The 22,499-nt window shown below is 39.1% G+C and overlaps 1 protein-coding gene across 1 annotated transcript in view; it reads left to right on the top strand.

The window, feature by feature from the left end:
* Positions 1 to 22,499, top strand: part of Grip163 (gamma-tubulin complex component 6) — a 249,957-nt gene that overhangs the window by 178,378 nt on the left and 49,080 nt on the right. The window contains exon 14 of the mRNA XM_067155466.2: positions 1,008 to 1,304. Within this exon, the coding sequence (XP_067011567.2) occupies positions 1,008 to 1,304 (297 nt within the window). The remainder of the gene's footprint in view (positions 1 to 1,007; positions 1,305 to 22,499) is intronic.

Below are 22,499 nucleotides of genomic sequence, written 5' to 3'. Positions count from 1 at the left end.
ATTCCTTGGTGTATTAATCGATGAGCAAAACCGAAGGCAACAGGAACGCCAAGCTAGAATTAAGAATGTAAATAAAGGCATTTTACTCTATGAGCCCTGTATTGGGCTCCACAAGGAATGCAAAAAGATATCTACAATACAATCATTCGACCCGTACTTCTGTATGGTTCCGAGACATGGAGTATAACCAAGAAAGAGCAGCAGCAGTTGCATGTCTTCGAGAGTAAAGTTTATAGAAAAACATTTGGCCCATGGTTCAATCCTATCTCTCAAAACTGGCAGAGAAGATCTAATTATGAGATTTACACCCTCTGTCAACAACACTCTATAATGGGTGTGATGAAATCAAACAGACTGCGCTGGGCTGGACATGTACTGAGGATGCAGGATAACAGAGCACCCGTAGATCTCTTAATGGGAAAAGACCTTCAGGAAGACCGTGAAGCACCTGGAAGAAGATCAACAAGATATGCTGGACCCTCCAAATTGATAACGGGAAGAGCAGGCTCGAGATCGAAAGGGATGAAAGAGGATTGTGAGATCGGCACAGGAACTTCACGTCCCTCAGAAGTCTATGGAGTATTATTATTATTATTATTATTATTATTATTATTATTATTTTACAAGAACATCTTCAGATTCTATCAAGTTACTTTTAAGCATGTGAATATATGTACAGTATTCTTTATATAGCGTAAACTTGTCAGTGGTTGTGAATGGGTTGATATGAAGAAGTGTGATAAAATAAATGAAAATGTTTTCCCTGTTTAACTTATTTCTGCACGTCTCTTATAACAGCTGTGATTGAGTTGTTTGGGTTTTAGCTGATGATGTGGTGAATGCTTTAATAGGCTGAAAAGTTTCAAGCTTTATATTAACTGAGTCCACACTGAGAAGAATGGCTTCCCTTTTAACAAGAAAACATAACATCTACATTCCATTTCAGTTCGTTAGAAAAGTTCCTTGAATTCCGTGTAAATTCCAAGAACTGTAAATCTTGCTTACAGGTGTTTGCTATACAAGAACTCTCAGCCACTGCAAGGGGTGCTCCTCAGGGTGTTCCAGCTGATCCTCAAGTTCCACATCGAGCTCGGAGAGGCAGAATGGACGCGTTCAACCCCCGATGGCCCTCTAGAACACCCGCACTACCAGACTCTCAGCAAGATGTACACCTACTACCAGAGTCTTGCACATTTCTTCTACGGCTTTGTCCTCAAGTTGGCCGAGGCTGGGTATGAGCGCCACCTCTACGAACTGCTCGAGGTGCTTAATGTAAACAATTATTACCAGGAGCAGCGAACCAGGTTTGTAACATAACAGGTCAAATTATTTTATTGTTGTTTGAACCCCTTACATGCTCGGGCAGTAAAGATTTGGAAGGCTCCATTCTGTTCCACTGCAAGGAAGTCTATAAATATGGTGCATAGTGCTGTAAGCTAGTGGTTTAGTAGTATTTCTCAACCTTATCATTCTTGTTTACCACCATTAACCCATTGTATCCCTCATATCTCCTGCAGGTCTGATTTGAAGTCGGGCGTATTTGGGAAAAAATACAGATATTTATTTTATACAATTAACACTTTAAAAGTAAATCTTTAAGAATTTTTAATAGTCACTCCTCCAAATACTGGGCAATGTCTGGAGTATAAAACCTTACCTCAGCATGCAGGGCTCTGCCAGGGGTTGACCATATATTTCCCTAGCTACTCGTGGGACCAAGACGGAACCTCAGCCTTTTTGTTTTACACAACCCACAGCTGCTGGACTGCAAACAGCATCCTTTTAACATAAGACGAGGAAGAGATACACTCCAGTACCTGTCGGTTATGAATGTAACAAGCGTCTCCTGTGATTCCGGGTAGTTTCCAGGATCAGTGGAAAGAGCTTTTTAGTCCATTCTTTATAAGTAATTCAGTGGAAGGAATTGTTGCTGGAATCAACCAAATGTGGAAGCTCCAAGATGGACCCATTCTGCTGAGCAGCGAAGTCTGCTACTTAATGCCAGATCGTTCAACAGCTTGAAGATTCCATCAGGATTCACCACCCTCTGAATTCCTAAAGGAATTATACATCACAGATTTTTGGTTTAGGGTTGCTCCTCGGGGTGTAACCGACATGTACAGGTAAATAAGCTGCTTGATACGGATACTTTTATCCTCACTATCGACACCTAATCCCTACCCAAAGGGATTAAGGCTGCAATATACCGTCTTATAATTCAGCTCCAGTGAGGTGCTTCAACTGCCAAAAGTTTGACCACACCTTAATATGTCAAGATTCTATCACGTGCAAATTATGTGAGAAAAATGAACGTGCTGGTGTCGATTGTATGCTGCCACCGGTGGGCATACTCCAATCTCTAAGGATTGTTCTCTATTCCAGTAGATGATGATCCAGGAGATAAAAATTCTGGTTAAGTTACTTTATCCAGACACCCAGAGAAAATTTACATCCATGGTTGCTCCGGAGTTCAGCCTCCTTCACGGAAAACTTCGCTAGAGTATGGATCCTTCCACAAAGTTTTCTACCACATACCAGTACAACACAAACGTCAAAAAGTCTTAGTAGCCACCAACAAGAAGTGTTTCAGAAAGGTATCCGTACCTTCTGAGAAACCATAAAGTGTGTTATTGCCAACGATGCCGGGGAAGGGCCTTTCCCAGTCACGTTCGGCTGTGAAGTGTTCCCCCACTATGGTAGGGGGAAAGACTTCCCCAACCAGGGCTGGAAAGTTGTCCAGCCCTTCTACTAAAGCCCAGTCCAAGAAGAAGGGGGCCGGGCTGAGTGGCTCAGACGGTTAAGGCGCTGGCCTTCTAACTCCAACTTGGCAGGTTCGATCCTGGCTCAGTCCGGTGGTATTTGAAGGTGCTCAAATACGACAGCCTCGTGTCAGTAGATTTATTGGCACGTAAAAGAACTCCTGCGGGACTAAATTCTGGCACCTCGGCGTCTCCGAAGACCGTAAAAGTAGTTAGTGGGACGTAAAGCAAATAACATTATTATTATTATTATTATTATTATTATTATTATTATTATTATTATTATTAATATTATTATTATTATTATTATTAAGAAGAAGGGGAAGCCCCAGCATGCCCCTAAGAAGTTTGAGAATATTTCCAGCTCTCCAAAGAATATTGAAACAGCAGGCAACAGCAAGAGGCCCCAACATTGTCCTTCTCGATCCCCTTCTGGGGAACAGTTTTCTCTCAGAAAAAAAGGCATACCCGTACGAATCGGTGTGTTCACCAACCATGGAGTGCTCAGTCGCCGAGTCTCCCTCATCTGAGAAAACAGTGAATTCTGAACTACTCATTATTGTGGATGATGACAATAATGAAACCTGCAAAGATGGCAGAAAATGGCAGGTACCTGGCCCCGAGGAAAGGATGAGTAATTGTCCTAATTTTGTTGCCCTTCCCATTCACACAACGTTACTAATGCAATAGTTATACTCGTCGCCTAACTGAATTACGTCAACTTATACCTGTCTGTGCAGCCTCCAGGAATCTCTACAGGAATCTCATTTGAGAGCTGGACATGACATGACTATGAGGTGATATAGTCTTTATTCCAAAGACCAAATAGCTGTGGATGGCGGATCGACTGAGGGAGTTTGTACCTTAGTCGTGGTACTTCATCACTGAAGATGTCGCAGCAGACTAACTCAGCTGGATGCAGTTGCAGTTCGCGCTCCATTGCCAATAATGACAACGGTGTGGAACATGAACTTTTCACCAAATTATGATCTCCACATTCGTGAACTCAAAGATTTCATCGCTCTGTTACCTCCTCTTTTCCTCTTGCAGGGAGACATGAATGCCCGTAACACCCGCTGGGTTCTCCATCTTCCTGCACTGAGGGAGCATTCTCGAGCGATTGATCCACCAGTTTGATCTTGGTGTGCTGAACTCGGGGGAAACTACTCGCATCAGCAGTTCATATGGCAAATTCTCCCACCTGGATGTCACCTTCTGGTGCCATACACTAGTCCCTTTACTTCAGTGGCAAGTACACGATGACCCCCGAGATAGTACCATTTCCCTACATTTCTCACGCTCTTGAATCAAAGACGGTCTGAAATACCAAAGCACTAGCTACTTCGACGGACAGATTGTCCAGAGTTTTCAAAACGCGCAGCAAAGGCTGATGAGATTTTGACGACAATGTTTCTTTCATTACAACTGAGAATTCTGGCTGTTGCAGAGGAAACGATACCTTCCTCATCGGAAACACCCCATGATGGACTAATGATTCGCAATGGCCATACTGGATCATCGACGGGCCTTTAAACATTATCTTCGGAATACTACGATGGCCAACCATATTGAGTTTAAGCACCTCCACGCTAAAGCCTGTTTCTTGAGAGTAAGAAATCTACTTGGGAAAGGTATGTCTCTTCCGTGACACCACATACTCCATCACAAGACTGAACTATTAGTCATGATTTTTCTCTCTTAACCTGTGTCAGTAAACGTAGGATTCTTTTATACTTGAACAAAGAGATGTTTCTAATGGATTCATGTCACCACTTTGTCAACTGGCACACTAAGACCATGTAAATTTGATTTGCTGTAGACATGTACTTAATACCTTTTTTTAAATGCTAATTTTACTATTTAACTTACGTTCTTTGCTAGCCTGAAGATGTCCTCAAGAGGGACGAAACATGTAATTAATTTTGTTTTAAGAATAAAAACTTTTGTAAGTATTGTAAAGGTGGATCTTTTAATGTTAATATTTTTAAACTCCGCCTTGTTGTCGGAGTCCAGAATATGCTCTCTGTCCCCAGAATCTCCATTAACGGAGATACAATTGCAATTCCTTGAGTCATTGCGGATCACTTCGAGTCTCATTTCGCAGATACATCCAGCTCTGGAAGATACGAATCTGCATTTCTGTCTATTAAGCACGAGGCAGAGCCGTATGATTTCTCTTTTTCCTCTCGTGCTTCGTATTCTTATAATGTGCCTTTCACGAAGTGGGAATTACAGAGTGCACTCGCACTGTGTAGGGACATGGCTCCTGGGCCGGACAGAATCCACAATCAAATGCTCAAACGTTTTAGATACCTATGGCTCGATATTTTCACCCTGTTCAACAGAATATGGAGTGAGAGAATTTTTCCATCTTGGTGTCATGAGGCAATTGTAATACCAATTCCTAAACCAGGTAAAGATCCAAAGATTCCAGAGAGTTATAGGCCAATATGCCATACAAATGGCCTCTGTGTAAGTTATTTGAAAGGATGGTGAACTGATGATTCATGTGGGCCATTGAAGAGACATCTTTTGACCAACTACTAGTGTGGTTATCGCTCTTATCCGTCTGCCTCTGATCATCTCACCAGACTAGAGGGCGCCATTCAGGAGGCCTTTCTCCGGAAGGAACACCTAGTCGGTGAGTTTTTTTACCAGTATGAAACTTGCAACACTACCTGGCGACATGGGATTACCTCCACACTACACCAGTGGGGATTCATTGTTTGAGAGCTTCATATCCCTCTGGCTCTTTTGAGTCCGAATAGGAAATGCGTTTTCAAGAGACTGGAGTACCATAGGGATCTATGCTGAGTGTCATACTGTTCCCAATTGCCATCAACGGCGTAGTTACTGCTGAAGGGCCCGCAGTTGTTTCTTTGCTTTATGTAGACTATTTAGGTCTACATTTCAGCTCTGGAAGGATGGTAGTTGGTGAGAGACAGTTACAGAAAGGGATTAACAGAGTTGTCAGATGGGCCCTGTAACATGGTTTTCAATTTTTAAAATTGATCTAAAATAGCATTTCTTTTACTAATGACTGTGCAGAGTGTGATATAAGCATTTCCTAAACCTCCAGCTGTTTTAGTTTTATGTGGATTATTGTCCACTTCTGTTATAAAGTTTACTTTCTCATGCAGCGTGTAATTTTTCTCTTTCTGTTCTCAGTGTCCGACTGACAGTAATGTATTTACCATTTCTACTTTTAAAACCGCAGCTGTCGGCATTATTTTAATATATTTGGTTTAAATAACCTGGTTACAGTTAAAATGGAAGAGTCTCATAATCTTTCTACTTCAACTTCTTGCCACACAGTCGCTTCCCATGACCTTCGCTATACGAGTGCACTGCACCTCTTGGATATCTGAAGCTAAAGTTCTGCTGCCAACAATGGTCACATTTCTAACTCACTTGTGTTTTGATCTGAGGACATCATTTTAACTTTGTTGCATACAAATAAACTGCATTTAATGAAATTAATACAACTAAGGTTAAGGTTAAAGGAAGAATATCACCTTCCAGTACTGTTTGTCTTTTAATATAGCTAGTGTTTATGTGATTATTGTATCAGATATATCATTTACACAGTTCAATTATTCATACTGAACTGCATAAAATATAACACACAAAAAGCAAAGCTCTTCACACCAGGAAGATGGACACACTGAACACTGGAGCATAGTTTGTTCTTCGCCACAGGCACATTCGATGCTGCTAGGTTCGGTTTACCCCCATCTTGCTAGGTTGACTTTGAATCTGCCCACTCCTGTCCTCAGTCTGTTCAAGGACTTCCAGACAGACCAGTCTTTATGACATCCAGGTGGCAAACGTTCTGAAACTGTCATCTCTTCTGGGATGATGGCTTGGCTTTCCAAAGCTATACTCCTGCAGTTCCTCAGATGTTCGTAGGGAACTTTTTCTTGACTTCAGTCTCTGGGTTGGAGGTGTATTGTCATGCAGGGGATGAGGACTTTGTTGCTCCACTCTATACTGAAAGTCAGCTCAAGAGCTGAGGAAAAGTATTCTTCCACGTGTGAGCACTTCCCCTGTTTCTCCTTCCCATCTTGGTTCTACTTCTCCGTCACAGCTAGCTTATTATTAATGCCATGCGTCTATCTGACAAGTACCTCATTCTCAAATAGTGTAGCATCAAAAGAAATCGCTTCCTTTCACATTGTTGTACTTTAATCACGTACCATGCCTATTTATTTCTTTATTGACCATGTAAAACCTACACGAATACCGAGGCAAGAGAAGCTAGGTTTATTTTTATTTCTGAATGCAATTTGTGAGAGGCACATGGGGACTTACAACGAAAAGTATGGCGACATAAGTATACAATTCCTCTCTCGTGCAACGACTGTCAGTGGCAGTTTCTCACAGTTCAACAAGCTGAAAACCCACCTATGAGTGGGATTGCAAAATACAGTGTTTCCAGGAATGTTGTAAATATTGTAGTCTCTTCATTTGCAAGGTAAAAACATTCATGATCTCCTCATGACAACATTTTTGCAGATAGAGGGCAGTTACAAAAATAAAGTACAAATTATTATTATTATTATTATTATTATTATTATTATTATTATTATTATTATTATTATTATTTTGATTACGCTAAGGATCCTATACCCATACCGTGTTAAGGCCCTTCCTGTTTTATTTGCGGAGAGTGTATAGTTCGAACTGAACTGACATAGGTCTACTGACGAACAGTCATTTTCTGTCACATAAATCTGGCATGCAGCTTAGTTAAGTTACGTTTTGTTTCACTTTCCTTATCGCCTTGATTGCTGGTTTACATAATTCAGACACTTTCTTAAAACTAAATTTTCAGCGACTTTAGGGAAACTTATCGTCAGAAACCCTCATGACGTATATAAACAACCACAGGCCAGCATATATGACATGGTACCACAAGAAAACAGAGGAATTCCTTTAAATTCTGTGCGAGCAGTGTAAACACTCTATGTAGAAACGCCGGTCAACTACAGTTTTTTTTACCACTTCTTCCACAGTCCACAGCGGATTCTCATCTCGTAGGCTACTGTAAACGTTCATAACTATTTGTTTAGACTTCCTACTTAATCCCCCCCTCCCCTCTTCCCTTTTTTATTAGCTTTAAAGTATTTCACTTGCGACTCAAGTGCCACAGCATCACCCACGTGTTGCTCACGGCTGGCAGCCATTATGAATATTGAGCATGCTATTGCAGCCAGTACTGCCAACAGTTTTCTTGAATCCATCTTCAACGCCATAAAAATTATGCAAACTATACATCAATGGAATGAACTCGAACAAAGCTTAAAAGTAGACAATTGAATAAGATATCAAACTCATGTTAAATAATTATTTATTTTGTTACATACACTACAGAGAACAATAACTATTCACAGCCATCTACGTATGAAATATAAGAGTTGGTAATGAACCTGAATAACAAACAACTTGTGAAATATTTTCCATAATTTTACAGCGCAAACATTTTTAATTGGTCAAGTCAGTTCATCAAAATATTGAACCAAACTGAGGGGAGCTCCTAGCTGCAAAAACAAGCAACAAACATAGGAACTATTTACCGTTGTGGATATCTCTTCACTGACCAGAAGTCTGGCTAACATCAAAGGGACTGCTTAGATCTTGAGTTGACTCTCAGTATAGTCCTCTCTCTCCTTGTCTGCAGCTACTTTCCTTCGAATACAAGGTGTAGCAATCCCTGCAAGACAATAGTTTGTCCGCACCCAGTCACTAGCCTGCATGTCTCATTGAGGGCCGCATCCACTTCTCTGGATGATACGATGAATACCAAACAGGACATGCATAGAAGTAGGTTATTCTTGCTGGCACAGAGTTTATAACTCATGGAAGGCTTCTTGAATGTGAGAGTTCTGTCAAGTGTTATGCCCAAATATTTTGAAGTGTCTCAGTTCTGTGATTTGATACCAGACCACATTATTTTGAATTCACGATGAGCTTCCTTGTGCTTCAGGTGGATTTTGATTTGTGATTACAAACATACTCTAGCTTAAAGTCTAGCTGAGTGACTAAAAGATTAGTTCCTGTTTCATTCCTCTGGTTTGGAAGATCTTCAGCTAGAAACATAGTCATCATCATTTCCCTTTATCCAGCTGTAGCCGGGTAGGGGCAAATATGGTTCCTCTCCACTTTCTTCGGTCTTTCCACCACTCCTCCTCCAACACTGTGTCCCAGTCCAGGTTTCTTTCTATAATGCTGCGTTGGATGGTATCCTTCCATCTCAATCGTGGTCGTCCACAGCCTCTCCTTCCTTGGATTTGCATTTCCATCACCCTTTTTGGCATTATTTCGTCGCTCATTCGCTTTACGTGCCCAAACCATCTTAGTCGGCTCTTCTCTATTCTATCATTCAATTTTTCCACTCCAATTTCTTCCCAGATTTTCTCATTCCTTATTTTGTCTCTTCTACTTTTCTGTATCATACTCCGCAAGAACTTCATTTCGGCTGCCTGTATTCGACTCTCATCCTTCTTTGTCATTGTCCAAGTTTCTGCTCAGTAAGTTGTTATGGGTACGTAATACATCTTGTACATAGTATCCTTTGCTTCCGTTGGCACATCTTTGTCCCATAACATATTTCTTACACTGTGATAGAAACAACTTCCAGCTTGAATCCTTTTACTAATCTCAGCATCCAGTCGAGCATTCTCCATTAATTCACTGCCCAGGTATTTAAATGTTTCCACTACTTCCAGGGGCTTGTCTGCAAGTCTAATCTGACCTTTCCCTTCTTTCTCCCCTCTAGTCATAACAAGAGTTTTACTCTTTTCTACACTTATTTTCAATCCACATTCTTCGATCTTCCCATTCACATTCAACTGTTCTTGAACCTTCCTGTCGTCTTCTCCCCAAATCACAATATCATCTGCAAATAACATCATGTTCATTTCTCTTCCTCCATATGCTGCTTTTGCTGTTCTCATGATGTCATCCATTACTATTGTAAACAGGATTGGTGATAGAACACTTCCCTGTCTCAGCCCACTAGTTATTTTGAACCAACTTGTCCTGCCAACTTATGTTTGCATGCAACTACAACATTCCTTATACAATGCCATGATCATTTTTATTAATCCCTGTCCAATTCCTTTTTGCACCAGACTGTCCCAAACTTTCGTCCTGGGGACACTGTCATATGCCTTTTCAATGTCAATGAATGTCATCACCATATCATTCCCGTACTCCCAATGCTTTTCCGTTAGTTGTCTCATAATGAAAATGGGCTCTATTGTTGACCTTCCACTTCTGAAACCAAACTGATTTTCCTGTATCTAACCCTCAACCTTATTCTACTTTCCAGTATCCTTTCCATTATCTTAGCAACATGGGATATTAGAGTAATTCCCCTGTAGTTCTTCAAAACTTTCATATCACTTTTCTTGAAAATTGGGATGATTATTCCTTTTTACCAATCCTCAGGGACCTCCTTATTCTCCCAGACATTCCTGAGAACCCGATATGTCCACTGCAGGCCTACAGCTCCAGCTGCCTTTTATCATCTCCACTGAAATTTCATCTATTCCAGCAGTTTTTCCATTCTTCATCTTTCTTACTGCCATTTCAATTTCATTCATTGTAATTTCTTTATCCATTTCTTCATCAACTAATTGCCTTTCCTGGTCGTCCATTGAATGACTGTCATCCTTTCTTATGTTCAGCAGCTTCTGAAAATACTCTCTCCATCTATTTCTTATTTTTTCTGGCTTTGTTAAAATTATGCCACCTTCATCCTTCACAATTCTGGTGTTTACTTGATCTCTCTTTCTGTTTCTTAAGATACCATACTGTAATTTCTTGCTGCCCTGCATATCATCTCTCAATTTCTGTGTGAATAAGGCCCAGTTTTTCCTCTTTTCTTCCTCCACTACTTTCTTGGCCAAATTCTTTGCCTCCACATATTTTCTTCTACTTTCTTCAGTCTTAGATGTTTTCCATGCTTTCCATGCCATTTTCTTTTCCTTCACTTTAATCTTTACCCTATCATTCCACCAGTGTGTTTCTTTGTCTTTCACATTTCCTGATGTTCTACCACACACCTTTTCTGCACATCCAACCAGTGCTTCCTTAAATCTTTTCCATTCCTCTTCAACATTCCCCACCTCTGTCCTGGGTACCAAGGGTATTATTTCCCTTTGAAATTCTTCTTGTATGCTTTTCTCCTTCAACTCCATACTTTAATTCTTTTCTCACTTCTTAATTGGGGTTTTTCAATATTTCCAACTTTCAATTTTCCTCTCACAGCTCTATGATCTCCACCAAAGGCTTCTTCAGACATGGCTGTTACATCTACAAGGTTCTTCCGGTATTCTTTCTCTATGATTATGTAATCAATCATGGTCTTTGTTCGTCTGTCTCCCCAACCATACCTTGTAATCTGACTGTTTTTCCTAAACCAGGTGTTTCCAACAATCATTTGATTCCTCGTGCAAAAATCCACCAACAACTCGCCTTCTGGATTTACATTTCCATATCCAAAGGGCCCTACAACATCTTCCTTTCCTTGTCTTTCCATTCCAACTTGTGCATTTAGATCTCCCATCAATAGTACTTCCTTATCTTGTATCTGTCTCTCCACTTCCTCTAAGAAGTCCTCTAGATGTTCATCTATGCAACCAGTTTGTGGGGCATACAACTGAAACAGATCTTTCACGCAATTTTCAAACTGGAGTCTCATCATCATCCTATTGCTGACGTACTTTGTATATTCCACATATTCTTGGATTTCTCTTCTAAGTGAGATGGCCACTCCATTTTTTGCTTCAGGTCCTCCGCTGTAATACAGCCTGTATCCTTCTCTCAGAGGGATCTCCCCTGTACCCCTCTTCTTGGTCTCGCACAGTCCAAGTATGGCTATATCTTTTTCTATCATGAAGTCAACTAGTTCTTCTGTCTTTCCCGTCAGTGTCAGTACATTTACTGTTGCAATTTTGATGTAGTTTGGTGCTGGTTGCCCATTTTTCACATTTCGCCCAGCACCTGAAGAGCTGCGCGTCGCTTTTAGCAGGGGACGCCCTAACCTTTTCCGAGGCACCATATCTGCTTTGTCCATATAGGCTATTGTTACAATGGACTCGCCACACCCAAAGGCATTTTATACCTACTGCCAGGTTCAAAATTAGGCCGCCCCTAACATGGAGACAGGCACCTTTCGTAGCCGCTCCTCTGGAGTACAGACGCTACAGGTATGCCCCTTTCGCCATCTCCGTCGTACCGAAGTCCACCTTCTCCGCCGTAGATGCCGGTGAGGTCTTCACTCGTAACCCTGAGCTGGGACCCATACCAGATGTTACACACCGGGTCAGTGTGCTCTGGGACTCGCATAGGCAAGGGCGCCATATAGTAAGATACGAAAATTGGCACGTATAGATAAAACACTTATGATGATGATGATGATGATGATGATGATGATGAGGTTAAAAGTGTTCCTTCATATGAAGTTTTAAACAAACACTCGATTAGCCGATATTTAAATTCTTAATAAAATCTGTGTACATGAGTGATCATGAGAGGTGATCTTTTTATCAAAATATGGAAATGTTGCTATTGTTGCTCCATAGAAACTCTAAATAACTTAAGGTTGACAATGGACTTAAAATTTAAAATACAATGTCTGAGGGGAAACTCGTTGAAATAAACCAAAGTTGGTCTATTTTCAGTGGCGAAAACTTCACTTGTACACTTCTGTTGGCATCGCCTTGTGCCTCCTGAACCAGAGCTCCATTTACAAAACAGTATCTTACCAGGGATAGATGCCTGCAGGTTTCTGGGTCTCCATTATGATAAGCATCTAACATGGCAGCCCCATATCAGTCAGTTGAAAGTTGCCTGCATGAAGAGACTTAACATGCTTAAGTTTCTCAGCAGCACTTCGTGGGGGGATGACCGTGTGGTACTGCTACTTTTTACACGGCTGCGGTCCTCTGGCAGATTGTGCATTCCCAGCGTACTCGCTGAATCAGGAGTTCCGCCTTTACGAATAAGGCAGCAAGAAGTCCCCTTGCGTGTGCTGCCAAAGTTCATGAAATGCCACAACATCCAATCTATCAATGCATCTTTAGTACCAAACACCACCAGGTGTACTACCTTGATTGGGTGCCTGGAAGATGTTCTTTGTGTAATATCACGGAGCAGTAAACCTATGTTCCTCTCCAGCCGGTACTCGCTACTGATTAGTATCAAACGCATGCCGGCATAGTTGAGTCACTCTGTTGACATGTAAAGTAACATTAGATGACGAGCCTAATCAACCAGACACTAAAGGGGCATAATAGACTTATGACAAGATAGATGATTTAACAAGAGCGTCTTAGGTATATTTTAACACAAACAAGAACAAAAATACAAAAACAGTCTAATACAAAGTTTTAAGTGAGTCTGTATTAAGACCAGTATTATAACAGAGAAGTATCTTAAAGAAACTCATTTTAATTTCTAGTTATTAATACAATAAAAATGTTCTATGTTTTAATTCTAAGCATTTATTTGTGTTGACATAAGTTAGATTAAGATGATCTTCAATTAGAAAAATTTTGTCTGACTCGTTGGCTGAATGGTCAGCGTTGAGGCCTTCGGTTCGGAGGGTCCTGGGTTCGATTCCCGGACGGGTCGGGGATTTTAACCGTGTTTGATTAATTTTTCTGGCTCAGGGACTAGGTGTTTGTGTTTGTTCCAACACTTTCCTCTTCGTATTCACACAACACACCACACTACCAACCACCACAGAAATGCGCAATAGTGATTACATCCTTCCATGTACGGTTGGCGTCAGGAAGGGCATCCGGCTGTAAAACGGCCAAATCACCATTTGCAACACAATTCACACTCGCGACCTCACAGGTGTGGGAAGAGCTGTAGAAGAAGAAGAAGAATAATAGAGAGATTTTTATTTTATGTATGTGAAGCTCACTGGTGAAGAATGTGGTTTTCTTTCAAAACATGTAGGAGTATTAAGTGTACAAAAGACTATTAAATATTGACAGGGTGGACTACACAACTACCTGTGGTATTTTTAATGAGTAAGGGCAAGCAATTACGACCGTCACTAGCAGTGAGCGCTGCAAATGAGCATGAACACTGGGTGTGCAGAGGCTCGCAGCATCGCAGTCATGGAACCTGCCACTTCTCTCTGTACCAGGGGGCATGTATTTGTGGATACTATGGGGTTCAGCTATTCGTGAAATGGCCTCTGCAGGGCCAGAGCAAGCTCGGTTAGCCCATGTGCAAGCAAGTCGTATAAGGCGATGTAAAGTAGTTAAGGGAATTAACTAAAACACTTCGGGTGAATGTAACCCACATAGGTGCACACTACATGATAAAGGATTTAACACCAAAAAAAGGAAATAATTAAGAAGAAATTACCAAAAAAAAGATAAATCGGTTGCAACCAACCGCTTTCTTGCCTTACGCTGTCTGAACCGTCAGCGATAGACCTCGAGTGTGTGTGAATTGGAAATTCTAAGTTCCCATGGAGGGAATTAGATATTTTTCCACCAATAGAGCATATCATAATCAGATCAAAAATTAGATGTGGCTTTTCAGGCGTTTCCTCTATTAACCATTTGGAATTGCTAGGCGGGCATTAATTCCATTGTAGAGTCTTATCTCCCGTATGCAGTTATCAGACTGTGCCTCATAAAAGGCTTCTGATAAGTTCACCTGCATACACCCCAACATCAGTGGGTAGGGTCTGACACATCCCACTCTGAAGAGTCTGGTGTCGGACCTAAGACGAAATGCTGGTTAATAGAGCAAACGCCTGAAAAGCCACATCTAATTTTTGATCTGATTGTGTGTGAATTGTCGAGCATAAAAGGCTCCAACTGGTTGCACTCCGTAAGAGAAAATTCTGAAAATGTATTTATAGTTTGCAGTAAATAACACCTTGAAGATTTAGCTTCTCTGCTATTTCTTAAGGATGACAATAACCCTTAGAGTACATAATTTGCATGAAAAGTTCAATAATAATAATAATAATAATAATAATAATAATAATAATAATAATAATGCCCAGTAGTGTAAATAATAACAGGTAAAAAGCAGGGAATGGCATAAAATCAGCTACTTCTTTTTACTCTTAAGGGAGATTGAAGAGAAAAGGAAAATCTTCACATTACCCTTGTCCACCGTACTAAAAAATGTGATTGTGTAATATTAATTTTATATTATCTTAAATTAGTAATTAAGTTTACAATTGTCTCCTGGTGTGTCTTGTTAAACCTGTTATGGTGTTCTCTTTAAGTTTCTAATAATCCTGTTGTGGTGTTCTCTTAGTTTCTAATAATCTGCATATGACTTACTTCTATTAGCGTTAACTGAAGGTCTGTGGACAATCCTGTTCCACTTGTGGATAGCTCCAAGAGTATTTCAGTTTCATCTGTCATCTATGCCTCTCCTTTCCATCTTTGGGTTACCAGTAATTTTTTAAAATTTTGTTTGTCATGTCGACAGGCAGTCTGCGGCGATGAAAAATCCTTAGTGAACCCTCCGTTTGGCACTTCACAACTCGTCTTAGTGCGAAAGAAAGACTTTCCATGAATCTCTCACCGAAGAGTGATGATTGTTGTAGCTTGTCTTGCTTTTTAAAATTATTATTGTTGATGTTATCACAGACTTTTTTGTGGATATATTTTATTAGTGATTTTAGTGTCTTTTTACTTCAATGTACCTGCTTTTGGATAGGAATTAGTTGAGCAAAAGAGCTGTGTTCTTGTGATGAGTAGTCAAAGTGTTTGTATCATGCGTGTGAAATTTGTGTTAATATTTCGAGCCTGTGCTGTATCTTAAACATCACCTACAGTTGATGGGAAGAAAGAAGAGTTGTACCATTCTACATAACATGCCTTCAGTTTTTGCTTGTGAACATAATTATTTTTCATGTATTTTTATTGTTAACACCCATAAACATTCTGAAAATGTAAGTATTTTAAGCATAAATAAGTCATTCATACCTAATTTCATTATAAATTGCAGGCATTAATTCATTCTTGAAGAGATAAATCCTCATCTGTCTGTTTTAGTTCAAAAAATGGCTCAAGGCATATGACACATTAGTCATAACTAGTATAATAAAAAGCTTGTGGAAAGAACATCACCATGAAAATCACACTTTGGAACAAAAGCTTCTTTTTTAGTCCAGATCCCTGTGTATATTGTAACTAAGGGTTCTTTGTATATCGCATACCTGCAAGAATAGGGGCACAACTCAAAAAATGTCATTTTTTAGTTATGACATGCACCATATGCAAAAATAATCACTCTTTTGATCTAAAAAACTGTCATAAGTGTAACTCCTTTCTTCCTTGCAAAAAATCACAAATGCCATTGTACAACTTGTGCATACTGAACAGCATCAGTCAAGAATATTGACACTTCTTAGATGTGATTTATTTCATTGAAACTCTGGAAATGTGATATATGCTAAATTTTATCATGTAGAAATAGTCTGGTGAAATATTATTCTTGATTTTGTATGATGTCTTAACCAACTGAAGTCCAGATTTACTCCGTAATCATTTAGATTACGTTTCGTATTGTGACTTTATTATGAGGGTGAAATAAGCCTTCATTTTATGCACGGATAAATCTTTCTATGTATTACCACATCCCCACCAGCTAGAAATGCATTGTGTGCATATTTATTAGTTTCATTTACGATCTCCATCCAGAAATCATCGCCCAAGTAACTCTGTTCCAGATTCAAGCAGTTGTTGAAAAACCAATAAATTAGCAATGCATTGACTGCTGAAATGGAATTTTACTGGATTATTCGGCTTGTGAATCCAGGCCTAATCACTCACTCATACATCGCTTTCGTTTACACATTCCTCACTGCTTTCACTCATTGTCATCAAAATTACCTTTACTGAATTCATCATTTGTATCACAGTCACTTTCATTTAGAACTTCGTTCACCCACTCATAAAATTCACTAGATTTGATAGACTTTATTGCATTCAGGCCTTGGTGCCGCCATGAATGATCGCAGTATAAACAAACCATATGCGTACCTGAAAATGATATCCACCAAAGACAAAATACTTACATGAAGTAATCGATAGTGGTCAAGGAGCTTCCAAACACTTCAACGCACACTACAGATATCAATAATCAGCACTATCTATGAATAAGAATTAGAGATTTAAATGGTGGACGGGCAGCACCTGTCTTTCGTCTCCAATTGGTTAAACTTCAAAACTTTATTTTCTCGGAGATGTTCATTTTTTAATTGTCACTATTCTTGCAGAGGTGTGATATGCTCCGGACATCTATCGGCTTAAATTACAACCATAAAACAGTTGCAAAAGCATGTAATTTAAAATTCCTGATAGACATGTATTTTCCTCTCGCAAGAGTAGACTGGTTCTGGATAAATGCATGTAATGCTTGAAGTTAATACTGAAATATATTGCTTTCATTCTGTTAAGTCTTCAACCATGATGACGAGGTCTGTTCAGAAAAACACCCTAAGTTATTGCCTGCAGCTCACTCCCCTCTATTCCTACAACACTTCCACCCATGGCAGCAGTCCTGGTAGACAGTTTCGGGGATCGTGTGCAGTTCTCCCAGCGATTTTTGTCATCCTTTCAGGGTGAATTTCGGTTTAAGGAATAGAAAAGAGTCTGCCAGGGCTTGGTCAGATGGGGAAACACTACGAAGTGCATTGCATTGCATGGTTATTGTTTGCATCTTATAAAACTTCATACTGGGTCATATACTGACATCTGAAGTCCAGTAGGTTACATTTGCTCACATGGGGTCACTCAGGCCCCCGGAAGAGTACACATTAAATACTGCAGTATAAAGCCATTCCAGACACTGAATAACATAAGAAGAAACATAGTTTCAAGAAATTAACACACAATAACTTTAGCTTGGAATCCAGACCACGACACTTGAAAAAATTACAGTGGACATTTCAAAAAATGTAATGACTGTTTTAAATCATCACTTATACTACTACTAAATGATAATAGTTTAGTGGTTCTCATCAAAATGTGAAATTCAGGATCCTTCTGGCCATTCATGGTTTGTGAACGGTTCTCTCACTCTCTCTTACATGTCAATAGGAACATTTTAATCTCCTCCTGCAAGCCACCGTTCAGTATCCTGTCTCTCGTGATTGTGTTCTCAAGTCATATTTATCTGAAAGTAAAAGAAACTTGGAAATAGAAAAAATCAATGACAAATCTTTCTAGTTACTTCAACATATCTGATAATTTCAAAGTAAATAGGTGCTCAATACTTCAGGTGAAATAACAGTTCTCAGAATATTTCAGAAATATTTTGAAGTATGTGTATTAACATGTTTACAATATTATAATGAAAAATACAGGCAAAACTGGTTAAGACGTTTTTGTGGGGGCCAAAAAAATATTGTAAAATGGAAACATACTAAAAAAAGTGAGAGAAATTACGCTGTTGAAGTTAGGTTTGAGTGTAAAAATAATTACAATAAAAACAAAGAAACAAGTACTTATAATTAATGAAATGAATAAAGAAAGAATACATTTTAAGAACACCAACATAGTAAAACATCAAAGAAAAATATTCTTAGAAATGCGAACTGGAAACTGCCATTCCTCTTCTCCATAACTGAATGTCCTGCAGACCACTGCGTGTAAGTACAGTGGACCAACTCGTCAGATGAGCCATCGCACGATCCAAACAACCACATCGGAGAGTGACTTGGGACTGACGTGCTACTGCACAACGTAGTCCGATGCCGTAAAATTAAGTTCTCTACCAAATCCTTACCCAGGCCAGTTGTTGCAACGTGGCTGGAAATGCTAATTTAATTCCTTATGGCAGGAATTACAAACATACTAAAGAGGACATAAATGTGCTATCCAGGTTTCTTTCACAGGTTTTTAATAGGACATCGCCCGACTCGTTGGCTGAACGGTCAGCGTACTGGCCTTCGGTTCAGAGGGTCCCGGGTTCGATTCCCGGCCGGGTAGGGGATTTTAACCTTAATTGGTTTATTCCATTGGCACGGGGGCTGGGTGTATGTGTTGTCTTCATCATAATTTCATCCTCATCACGACGCGCAGGTCGCCTACGGGAGTCAAATAGGAAGACCTGCACCTGGCGAGCCGAACCCGTCCTGGGGTATCCCGGCACTAAAACCCATACGACATTTCATTTCAATAGGACATGGGCGGAGAGAGATGGCAAGCGCTTATACACCACACCCGGGAAGGTAGACAGGGCTGCGAAATAATGATGTAATAACCAGGGAAACGCACTGGAGAGGGACGTCTTAACCAGTTTTGACTGCAATTAGTTTTAAGCAACACAAGCAAGAATATGTAAATTTTATCTTATTTTATTTTCGTGCATAATCACTCGTGGGGTCTTGTATGTCTACACGAGAACCTTAACCCAACGTCAGTAAACCAAGCTCACCTCCTCACCACATGAAGTTGTTGAATGTGACAGTCACTCTAAATATTCATACTAATTTAAAAAAGGAATGGGGCCTCAAAGACCCTGAATGAGTAATGAAAGGCTAATGCTCCACTTCTTTCAGAACTTTCCCCTACATTTATAAGCAATAGTTGCCATAAACTCAATAACTGGCTCTCTCAGAACTGGAGGGTTTTGGTTTACTGGAAATGCTAGTTTATTGGGATTTATAGGCTATAACTTCTAGTTCTGCATACGCTGTACATGTTCCTGAAGGAGGTCTGTCTCTTAGCTGTTCCACATGCAGCAGTTTTTACAAAAGTCTCAATTTTTGTGCAGTTCTTTTTAATTTTGTAAATTGTTGCTCATCTATCACACCTTAATCCAGTCTCTTAAGGATATCACACTTTTCACTTAACCATAACGTTTTGTGCTTGCGTTTCTCTGAATTTGGCCATATGCTCAAGGAACACATATTACACATCATAACATAAGTTGATGACAACAAAGATAATTTTAAAGGTCACATTACAGAGACTTGCAATACAAATTCAGACGTTTCAACGTTGTATGCCAGATTACTGGACTGCGGACGTGTCAGAGTAATGAATGGCTGGATTATGGAGATTGTACTGTATTTCAATTAATTTGTTTTGGAAGATATTTAAATGTTGTTCTAGTCAGTTAATCTTGTTTTTTCTATGGCCCTGTGAGCTTATGATAAAGGGAACATTCCCTTAAGATGGATGATATGGTCTTTGACTGACAGATTGGTCTCACTGTTATCCAAGACGTTTATTTTGCTCAACTAATTTATGTTCTTTGAAAATGTCCCTCCCATTTTGTTAACCTTAATTTTTAGAATTTTGTATATCACTTCTATGTCCTGATTGGAGTATTTTATAACATTTTTTTCTTTTATATGCAGTACAGTGTTTGTCTGAGAGCTGAAGTGATATACATAGCACATGTGACATTTTGATTATCTCCAACAAATATGCTACATACACCAGTGTCAGACCATTGTGTGATAATTTTGTATCTTTACCTGTACTTATTGAAATGTCATTTACTGTGATACATGACAAAAATGTTCATCAGTCACAGTTTATTCCTTTTATATTCATCAGTAACTGTTCCCCAAATTCTTACCTTAGAAGTAAGAAGGCGGATCAAATATAAACATTAATTTTACATTTTAGCGATACAGCCATGTGACATGTCACTTTTCTACATAATCTCCTAATGTATAAACATGTTTTTCCCATCAAATTGACTGTATTTTTATTTTGTTCCTGTTTGTATTTGATTCACCCTTTTTATTTTTATTATTATTATTATTATTATTATTATCATCAATTTTAATTAGTTCATTATGCATACACTATGTAGGTATTTGAATTTTAAAAATCACCTCTTGATCAGTTTTTGGCTCAGTTTTATAGCAGAGACACTTGATAACTACTGTAGTTTACTGTAGATTCAATAATATTCTGCACCTTTTAGTTTTGTGTTGATACAGCTGTTTAACGAGCAGCTTTTAAATATGCAGTATATTGTGCAAGAAGAAATATTCTGGAAAAAAGGATCCAAAAGATTCTGTTGATTATTTTTGCAGCTGCTACTGAAAGAGATCTCATGTGATGGGCTATAAGAGTTAGTAAAACTTTGTGTGTTTGTTAAGGGATTTGTAGTGTAGATTAAGGATATTAAGATGTATGATATCCTCCTTTACTCACTCTCACTGCACCACATTACTACCCCATATTAAATATAAAAATGTGAAAGTAATTTGATTATCAGTGTCACTGGTTTTATCCCTAGGCGACCCAGCGGGATGACTTTTTCTCTCATTTGAAGTTTATAAATTTGCAGTGGTTACTTCTTGAAAACCTTGTCGTGTATAAGGTATTACATTATTAAAGTATGAAAATGGTTGTGTTAAAGAAGAATGCATTGTTAAAAATCATATTATATGAGAGTATCGTTTATTGCTATGTATAGGAACTATAATTCTGAGTTACATTTCTAAAATAAAACATCAACAATTTTCTTACTTTCCAGCCTTTCACAATGAGATTTTCTTTCAACAGCAAATAAATTTGAATAAGTTTTAAACCAATAACATTCCTCAGACTGCTGTAGGGAATGATGACTCTCAATCATAAAATGTGATTGCAGTAATTTAATATTTTGTAAGTTCATTTTAAAATAATTTAAACATAAACTGTATATGGCCTTGTGGATTTTTGTTTCTGGGAGTGGGAAGTAGAAACAGCACTGTACAGCCCTGTCAGTGTTGATGGTAATTTTTGTTTTAGAACTTACAAGGTAATAGGTCCCTCTGTACTACAAAATATGAAATGTATAAGGTAAGGAGAATTTCACTAAGCTGTGGGCACTTCCTGTAATAGCCAATCTGGCAATGCTTTTTTTTTTGCTACAAATATCAATTAAGTTACTTGATAATTCTTACCATTCCGCCAATGACGTGCAACATGTCTTTAGACAAGTGCAAAAACATTACAGAAAGACTTAGCAGTTAGTGGATAATTCTTACAGTTGTCTTCCCTGGTTGTAAACCATGCACCATATTTAATTATTCCTGTGCTGAGGGAATATCATACAGCATAATTATCTTCAACCAATCTCTGGTACCTCGGACCACTGAAGTCACTTGGACATGTTTCGGTACAAGATAGGCTTATAAGCCTGTTACTTTTTCTAATGCAAAGTGAAATTCCCACCTTGTACTCTCTGGGACTGAAACCTTGACTGCAGGAATGCTAATTCTCAGAAATTCCTTTAATTATTCTGAAATACTTCAAATCCGATTCCTGGATATAACCATTATTAGTGAAATTAAAGTTCCCAGAAAGAAACAGTAATTTCAGATATTGAGAATATCATATCAACAAAATTGAAAATTATTCAAGCTTTTGAAATAAGCAGTCTTTCACTCCAGTGTGTCAGTACGCTCATCAGTTGGGTCGCCACACTGGTTGAGACACCACCTCAATTCAGGTACCTCCACTGGCTATAATTGCCTGCCTTTGACTTTCATAATCAGTTAAGTTCCTGGTTTCTCCTCTCATGTCAACAACAGTCAAGCTTTATAGACATGAATTTACCGGGTACATATCTCCCTTAGTGCAGTTATCAGCAGCAGCAAAGTTAGCCATCCTCCATGTATTTCTGTCGTGAACAAGTCTTGATATCACGTGCAGCCAACCTCATTTTGAATTTATTTGATATAAGATGAAATATTTCTTCCTTCATGCTTTCTTTCTAGTATGGTCAGTC

Source organism: Anabrus simplex, chromosome 11 (assembly GCF_040414725.1).
Source record: "Anabrus simplex isolate iqAnaSimp1 chromosome 11, ASM4041472v1, whole genome shotgun sequence".
Lineage (NCBI taxonomy): Eukaryota > Metazoa > Arthropoda > Insecta > Orthoptera > Tettigoniidae > Anabrus > Anabrus simplex.
The sequence above is the reverse complement of the archived record's forward strand: the minus strand, read 5'-3'. Positions and strand labels throughout refer to the sequence as shown.